Here is a 9,641-nt window from a genome sequence, read left to right as displayed (position 1 = left end):
TGAGGCATTGCTTAATAAGATAACATATGCATATTTTGACATATCGCAAAGCAAAGCTCAATGTATTCTCGTTTAAATTACATATGGTGTTTATGTTCATCTTTATGATATAAAATTGATGTCTGTTTCGCATTTTGTCTATTTTGACCGCGAGTTTTTCTTCTTCAAACAGCCTATTTTAGTTTTTGATTTTAGGCAACTTGTGAGATACTCTCATATGTTACTACAGGGCTTTAGCACGTGATCATTTTCTAGTTTGAGTTGCTGTGCTATGCTATAGAAACATTACATATACATTTGAACTCAAATACCTCTTAATAATTAAGCCCTGAGACGTACTTAATGACCTCAGTCTGCTGTAGTAGTGTACACTACATTACCTCCCCTACCAAGCAACGATTACGAGTTCAGTATAATTCTGTGTCACAAATTAGTGTCAAGCTCTTTACTTTGGTATGACGTGTTTGCTACTTATAAATACTCAGTGAAGCTCAACGTTATTCGGCCTGCGGACCGTTGTAACTTCCGACACTCGTATGGCCATCTATAGGGCAGATGATGTGAAATTCATCTGGGTTTTTTTTGGGGTAAGCACAACGACCAACTAGAGTTGGGTACTCATTAGAGTTGAGTGGACTCAGAGTCTTCATCGATATTCGAACCCAGGACCCCCGGTTCGGGGGCCAAGCGCTTAACTACTCAGTGATCGCGCCGCCTCCCCCACAATAAAAAAAATGAAAATAGACGATATAACAGTTTCACTGCAAACTCGTGAATCTAGTACTTACCTTACATTAATTCATGAGAAGTTTATCCTAAACCAACTTTTAAATATTAGATTGCATAGAAGAGAACGCCAAGTTAAAACACTAAATCTAGAAATGAGCTGATGACGTAACTTGTATTTCGCACGATTAATCACTTAAAAGGTTTGTCCTCACAAATATGTGCGTGAAATAACTGTCAACATCTGTAACGCTAGTTTTCGGAGATTTAGAAAAGTTTCTGCAAGCAACACGGAGTAAACATCAATTGTCTGAACCGCTTGAAATTTGTCAAGCAGGGATAGATGGCTTTGTAAGTCAACCAGTTTCAGCTTTTTCAAGGCACTTGACATATTGGCCGCAGATGGATTTTCGAAACGATTAACATTGTTAAATCTGCACACGATAATCATCACATGGTTCAGACTGAACACCTTGCCACATTTGGTTAATGAAGCCACAGAGGCTCAACAAATTTTCTAATAACTCTTGCTGTCAACCATACTTCTGGCACCATCTGTAGTTACTCAAAAACATTTCTGCCCTGAAAGAGAACAATCCTCTGTGATGGTTAAAACTTCTTTGACGGGACTTCGCCCTTTGTTTTTCTGATGTATGCTCCTAAGAGTAAAAACTTCTCTGATTTCAAAACTGCTGCTTTGTAAAGCGAATAAATTCCAAAAGTTTTAAGCGTTATAAGAATTTTTCAAACTTTTTTTGTGTGGAAAGAGGATTTTCTTCACTCTGTGCCGACGTTTAAGCCGGCCGGATGGGACCATATCATGGGACGGATGTAAGCTGCGGGTCGTATTTTGGGCTCTCCGGAGAGTACAGCTCAGTATTTGCTGCTATTGCCATAAGTGTCAGTGTGGATAAGCTCCAACTGTTTTTTACATACCTCTAACTGGACCACTTCCAACTGGGTCACCTCCAACTGGGTCACCTCCTACTGGGTCACCACCTAGATCAGCGGTTCTCAATCTTTTAAGCTCAGCGACCCCTTTTTACAATTCCCCACTCTACCGCGACCCCCCCACACACACACACACATACACATACAGCAATAGAAGAATAGACAATAACAATCCATAGTTTCCATGATCTTAGGCGACTCCTAGCAAATGGTCAATCGACCCCCAAGGGGGTTACGACCCACAGGCTGAGAACCACTGACCTAGATTCTAAATCCAGCACCTAGTGACGCCCAGTCAAACTAAAGGATACATGTCGCGACTTCAGGCGATAGAACTGACTCTTTATAGGCATCCATTGTCTTCAGATAAAAAAAGTTTAATTTTATATATTTATTTACTTACTTATTTAGTATTTAAATGAACAATCAATCCACCTGAGTGCTACTAACACAAAAAAAATGTATTGCTGATATTTAAAGATTGCCGTGTTGATTTTATTTACTACAGTCTGATATCTTTATTCATTGCTATGTATTGTTTTTATTCAACGCATTGAAAAATTGTAGTCAATAAACATTTTTTCTTATAAACAGTAATATTTATTTATTAGCTTTTTGTTTAAAAAATAACATCTCAATTGCATAAGTTCACATCTCAATTGCATAAGTTCACATCTCAGTTGCATAAGTTCACATCTCAGTTGCATAAATTCACATTTCCTTTGCATACGATTTTTAAATGCATGATCCTATAAAGTTCCTATTTAAACCGAGATAGTTCCGGCTCCAGACAAGACAGCGGGTGGGACACTCTGCCCAAATTCGAAGAAACGGGTGGCGACATACGTTTGAATAGAAATCACAGAACTAATTAATTAGTGAATAGTTAAAATTCAATGTTAACTTGTTGGTTTGTTTTTCAACAAACTTCCAACAGTAACGATTCTCCAAGGTTTTAATTACATCATCACTGCAATTGATGTCAGACTAGGAAGCGGTGTACTACACTCGAAGGTGCACATATTATATCCTGACATACAGGAGGTCTTAGTGATCTTTTAGATTGACATACAAAGAAAGTGCTTGGTGATATTCAATGTTCATGACTACAATGTTAGAGTTTGGCGATATTCAATGTTCATGAATACAATGTTAGAGTTTGGTGATATTCAATGTTCATGAATACAATGTTAGAGTTTGGTGATATTTTCTGTACTTGACCATAATGTAAGTACTTGGACATAGTCCTGTTAGTGTGTAGATGGGAGACTCTTTGGTGGTTCTGATGGACTCTAGTAAATAGCAGAAGCTAAAAATGCTTTCTTGACCAGACTAAAGAATTTGAAAGACGCCCATACCAATGCATTGATGCATTCTTTGACGACGTTTGGTGTGATGTAGTAGACTAGTGCAATGGCCAGGAGGTAGGGAAGTTGTAGGTACATAGGGGTGTAGAAAAACAGTTCCACAGCCGACACGAATAGCCACAAGAGCATTTGAGTCAAGAATATTACACTTTTAGCAAAGGCCCCTAGAGTTGCGGCGCCTAGATCAGAGATGGAAAAGTTAGAGGTTATCAAAATTTTCATCGATGAAGTAATTTATTATTACAACGGGTACAGTCACATACTAGCATAGACTCGCTTACCCACCCCTCGTTAACCCGCCTTCATCCTTGGTTTATGTGAATGGGGATCAGCAAAAGGGCTTTGTCGCTGTCCGTTATCTTGATGAAGAAGAAAATTATATTTTTATTTTAAAATGTTATTTAATAAGCTACATTTATTTTGTACAAGTTCGAAAACATATGATATAATAATATATAATTTAGTGTTCCATGGTTCAAATATACAGGCTTATATAATATATAAATTATAATGCTTGTTTTAATTATATAGGCTTATAAAATATATAATATATATAATGCTTTATTCGAATATATAGGCTTATATAATACATAATTTATAATGCTTGCGTGTTAGATAAGTTTGTAACTTAAGGTATTTAATTGTTCTAACATTCTATCAGAATAACCTCACTCACATGAAGGTAAAGAATCTTGAATCTGATATAATTCAAAACCTCTCTTAGTTCCCCTTTCAGACCATGCGATCTATAGGGTAAATGATGCAAAAGTTTCTGCTACTCTATATAGCATCCCTTACATAACATGATGTCAACCAATACCATTAACTAATTGTCTTTATTCATAGATTTAGAAATAAATTACTTAAATGAAAAACAAAATTCATCAAACAGTATATCACATGACATGTTCGCTCACCTGGAATATGCATTATGCCTGCGAGGACAAAGATGATAAAGTTAATGAAAAGGTCCGAGATAAACATGACAGAACTCAGTCCACCTCTCAGGAAATAAAAGAGAAATTGTTGAGCCACGGACAAAATATGAGAGAACATGCTAAGTCCCAGTGGAGCCATAGATATGCTAGTAGGTCTGGGAGTCAAAACAGTAGGAAGTGATGAGGTCCTGGAAATTCTTCGCGAAGAGACCTGCTCTGAACTAATGCTCTTTCTTGGATGGAGCCACGACCGATTGGGTGAGGATATGTGATCAACTTCTGGACAACTGTTTTCTACTAACACATGACTTACTTGCTCAGGCATTAGGTTTGCCTGTTCAGGTATTACGTTAGCTTGCTCAGGCATTACGTTTATTTGTTCGGCCATCACCTTACTCTGCAGAGTGATAGAGTTAACATATTCAGAAATCGAGATTAACCGCTCAGATAGTATGTTACTTTGTTCAGTATCCGGGATTCTTGCTTCATACATGAGACGCTTTTGTTGAATGCTTATGTTATTATCATTTGAAGTGTAATATCCATCCTTACATTGAAACGTACAGTGTATTTTTCTTTGTTCTATGTCAGGGACAGTATAGTCATATGCGTCCGAAATTGGGTTGTTAGTATCAAGGCTTGCCTGTTTAGTTGAGATATCATAGTCTTGATCAGAGTTAATGCTATTTCTTTCAGATTGATAGCTGGAGTCTAAAGGATAGACCCAACCAGCTATGGAGCTTAAACTGCTATGTTCTGTACTTAGAATATTGTTCTCTGCATTTTTGTTTGAGTTTTGATTGCGATCTAAAAGAAAGCTGATTTTATTCAATTGAGATAGTTTTGTTCCCACCATGATAAGAGCAGTCCAAATGTTCATAACTTTCTTGATAATCTAACTTTGTACATATTGGAGATATATTGACAATATTGTATTATTATTTTGGTTGTTTTGTTGTAAGAATTTTTCAAGAAATTAAATAGTCTAGGATTTAGAGTCTAGAGTCTAGAGTGACAGAGTCGAGTTTAGCTAGATCTATAATTTATAAACTATTCTAGATTAGATTATAGTTTGTATTTTTATTTATTATACAAAGAAACTTATTAAAATTTTTGTAAATAGAGAAAAAAAAATGGCTGACAATATTGTCAGTAAATTAATATAGATCTCATAGTACGGTATGTTTTAAAAAGACTCAACAATATAGGCTCTTACTGCAGTTACTATGTTAGTGTGTGGCAGCTTAGAACAGCGCCATTTTATAATATGGGAAATAACTATCATTGGATTTTTTTTGTCTTTTGAAAACGAAACAAATCCGCATCAGTTTTGTCTTTGCTTGTTGCTGTGTTCTGCTTGGGGACTAGGGTCAGGGTTAGGGTAAGGGTTATGTGCATCCAGTCAGAAATTCCAGTGCCTAGTATTTCCTAGCCATTCTTCAGAAAAAACATTCTTGTCGCAGTCTAGCGTATCTAAGACTACACAATTTTATTTGCTTTACAACATACACTTACACAGTATTCGCATATTTACGATCTACTAATCTTGTACAACATAATTGCACCAGGTCTGGACATACTTTTTCCTGATAGAACCTTAATTAAAAGGGTTCAATAAACACCACCCTCAATTAAGCGGCCAGCAATATACTCTGCCCTTCCTAATTAAAATTGATCCGTTTCCAAAGCCCTAGTTCTAATGTTGGTCGATATATATATATATCTATATCTTATCTTATCTTATATATATATATGCTAGAAGCATTTCGTTTCTTTGGTCAAAACTAAAATGGGCCGGAAGAAACTTTTTCCTTATATATCTTTTGCATTTTTCAGTTCTCATTTTAAATTAAACTGACATTAGTGTGAATTTAAGTGTAACTGATAGAGAACAAAATTCTGCAAAAACAAATTCGTGGAGACAGAGAAGAATGGAGAAAGATGGTTGACAGATCTTTGTGGTGACCCAGCGGTCCAGCAGACCAAAAAATAGGTGAAAGTGAATGTGAAGCTAGATTTGAACCTAATACCTTATAATGAATATCTAATTGACCTAATTGTTTTGTAAAGGGTCAAACCCTATACAGGCTATAAAAAGGAAAGACCTGAAACAAGTCAAGTGAAACTGCACATTTAAAGTAATTTATTTGACGAGCCTCCAAGATCTGTGTATATTTTAGGACTAGCTTATTTTAAGAAGCCGGCATTTTCCAATACACAATTTCACACACAAAAATAATTGTAAAAGCGAAAATTGTAGTGACTTTAAAAAGTTTATTAACCAGATTATTTGTAAAAACTAAATACCTAAACAAATGCTATGATCCGAACCTTCTCTTTTCTCTGATATAATCCTTTTTTCTTTTTTTTTTTTCGATTTTATCATCTTTCGGGAATGCATGTCCACCAGAGCCATCACAAAAAAGCACCCAGCAATGTGTTGGCATAATAATAATGAACTTAATAAATATCTGACTGATTTAAGATCAAGTAATATAGATCTCGTATTTTAGTCTATAGACCTAGTAATTAAAAAGCTTTAGACTCTAGTCAAGTGACAAATAGTAGTGGTAGTAGATCTAGACTAGTAAGTAGGTCTAGTATATTTAATATTCTATGCTTGTATAAAAGCATATAGGTGTATAATCTACACTCGCGGATCCAGAACTTTGGAGGGGGGGGGGAAATTCTTATCCAAACCCTAACCCTAACTCCCAGTTAACCCTAACACTAATCATAAACGCGCATACAGCATTTAGATTAGAATTAAACAAGGTTAAAAAGACAGTTTGTGTGAAAACACAAACTCAAAATCGGCCCCCGAAGTGGTCCACCCAGGCAGGTAAAAAGGCAGGTTTCAATATTTTCAGAAAGAACAAAGAATTAAATTCTATCAAAGACAAATGACTGAGAAGAATGGAGAAAGAAGGTTGACAGATCTGTGTGGTGACCCAGCTGTCCAGCAGACCAAAAAATAGGTGAAAGTGAATGTGGAGTTGGATGTGAACCTAATACCTTATAATGAATATCTAATTGATCTAATTGTTTTGTAAAGGGTCAATCTCTTATTCAAATCCTCAAGAAAAAAAACATTTTAAAAAAAATTTCCTTTAGTTAAGTATACTATTTTTACAGAGAAACTGCAGTTCACGCGATAATATGAAAAACTTTTTATTAATTGTTGTTTTAAATTATGACCGACTTATAGGCATACTAAATAGATTTTTTCTCTTTCAAAAAAAGAAAACTGTTGTGTGTGTGTGTGTGTAAATGTAGTAGTTGATAAGACATAATTTAGCAATACATATGGCATACAAAATCTACAACCATTTGCATAAATGTGTTACAAATATGGCAAATTGCCGTCTCCCCTTTTAAAGAGCCCCCAGTGTTTGTTACTATTAATAGTGAATAGTTGTAAAAATGGCGTATTTTTATGAAAATACTGCTTGCATAATTGATTTTAAAAAATTAAATTTTTCGCTTTCAGAAATGAAAAAAGTAGCCGTTGCATCAGAACTTTGAATGGTCTAAAATATTATGGTGTCAGATTTTCACTATCTTTTCTAGTTTACGGACAGACATTCCACAAAACTAATAGCGTCATTTCCTCCTTCGGGTGCGCTAAAAATAAAGCAATGTTTCTCAACTTTACGAGAAAAAAAAAGCACACACAAAAAACAAAAAAAAAACAGCCATGTTGAGGACTTTCTCTAGACAGCTAAGGGGTATGGGGGAGCGCTGAATTCTTGAATTCTTCACTTCAGAAACGCATTCTCCTGACACCTACAGCTCATTATTCATCATATTAAAAAGGAACTTTTGAAGAATATTTTTACTTAAAATATATTCTAATGTGAATTTACAGGCCCTTACTAAATTGCAAATACAACCGATTAGTTCCTTGAAAAGATAAGATGCCCCACATATTTAGATTAAGGCTTTGAGGATCGAAGTCGAAAAACAAATATTCGAAAAAACAACAACAACAAAAAACACAGCCATGTTGAAGCCTTTCTCTTGACAGCTAGGAGGTCTGGAGGAGCACTGTAAAGTCCACCAGTGGGGTCCGGGGCAAAGCCCCGACGCCACTCTGCAGAAACGCATTCTCCTGACATCTATAGCTCATAATTCATTCTATTAAAAAAAGACCTTTTGAATAATGTTTTACTTGAAAAATATTCAAATATCAATTTAAAGGCCCTCACTACAATGCAAATTCAATGGATTTGTTCCTTGAAAAAATAAGATACCCCACATAGTTAAATTAAGACTTTGAGGATCGCCGACGAAAAAAAAAATTCGAAAAATAATATTTAAAAAAAAAGCTAATTTGTAAGTGATACATTTTGTTCAATGGGTATGTTTGTAACTTTGTTTTGTTACAAAACTATAATTCAAAGCTATAAAAAAAAAATTCGGAAGTGGGAGGAGAAATTAAGTGGACCAATTAGATTCTACTCTATATTTTTTTGCATTTTTAGGATTCAAGTATGTATTGTTAATTATAGGCCCAATTTATTTATACAATAGAAAAATATCAGTATGAGTAAAGGTTAGAAAAGGATGACTAGGAAAACAATATTTGTGTTTCAGAACTCGTCTCAATTGTTACTCTTATAATGAAAAATTTCGTAGGAATTCTAAATTTTCGAAAACAAAGTCTAAGATAAATTCGTGTTCAGTTAAATAAACTCTGTCGCCATATTTGACTCTTCTGTTTTAGAACGTTATGTTCTCGTCGGAAAGGGCGGTCAAGTGAAAATGTTAATCCTCGCTCCTTTTTATACTTTCTGCTAATTTGGCATTAACTAATTCTTTGATATACGAATTTAATTTATAGCATATATAAATTATATTAGTGACAATTTTTTAAAAATGTTGTAATACAAAAAGAAAATAGTATTGGTTTGTCCGATAGGAGGAAGGCGATGCATGTATTGCCCCTCCAACCTGGCACAACTCTGTTTCATTTTATATTTACTAATTATAAAATTTAAGATCAGAGTGTATGTGCGACATAATATACACATGGATTAAAACATCAATATTCAGCTTATAATATATAGATATTCAACTAATTTTGTTCACAAACTATGATTTCTAAATAAAAGTAAGATCGCCCCCCCCCCAATCAAAGGGCTAATGTGGGAAGGGCAGTAGATGTATTTGCCCCCCCCCCCCAATCGGCTTCAGGGGAACAACATAAATTATAACAACATCTATCTCTAGCACAGTCTTTTCACTTCGCCTCTCGGAAATCGTTCTCTCTTCCCAATGTTGACATCCTTCTCAGTTTGGTTTCTAGAAGTACGCAACTTCTGCAGTAGCCTGGACGGCGATGCGCATGGCATAGTTATAACATTGCCCCCTTCTTAGAGCTTTTCGTCCCAAAACAGTGCAGTGGAGGTTTGACAGTTCAGGTGGAGGTCGATCGGTGGGAACCACAGACGGTAGGGTGCCTGTTGCCCACGAAGCAATCTGCACAGTTTTCCGCGGTCGTCGCTTCCTCTTCTTCCAGTTGGCCAGTCTACGCTTGAGGCGATATCGTGGTCGCTGCTTCGACCTCATGACGATAGTCGCTGATGCCAGCCGGCTGACACAGGGAGAGTTAGTGGAGGTCAGGGTTGCCAGCCACTTAACAGAAATGGGGGTTGTG

The 9,641-nt window shown here is 35.8% G+C and overlaps 1 protein-coding gene across 1 annotated transcript; it reads right to left on the bottom strand.

Moving 5' to 3' along the window:
* Nucleotides 1–2,241: 2,241 nt before the first annotated feature.
* Nucleotides 2,242–5,237, bottom strand: LOC106050252 (uncharacterized). The gene is made up of 3 exons (XM_013205203.2): nucleotides 5,199–5,237; nucleotides 3,962–4,379; nucleotides 2,242–3,223 (listed from the first exon to the last, which is right to left on the bottom strand). Exons 2-3 carry the CDS (start codon nucleotides 4,368–4,370, stop codon nucleotides 2,970–2,972), a joined length of 663 nt encoding a protein of 220 aa, XP_013060657.2. The 5' UTR covers nucleotides 4,371–4,379; nucleotides 5,199–5,237; the 3' UTR covers nucleotides 2,242–2,969.
* Between the last annotated feature and the right edge of the window lie 4,404 nt (nucleotides 5,238–9,641).

Source organism: Biomphalaria glabrata, chromosome 14 (genome assembly GCF_947242115.1).
Source record: "Biomphalaria glabrata chromosome 14, xgBioGlab47.1, whole genome shotgun sequence".
Taxonomy (NCBI): Eukaryota; Metazoa; Mollusca; class Gastropoda; family Planorbidae; genus Biomphalaria; species Biomphalaria glabrata.
Note: the sequence above shows the minus strand (reverse complement) of the source record. Positions and strands in the feature narration are given on the sequence as shown.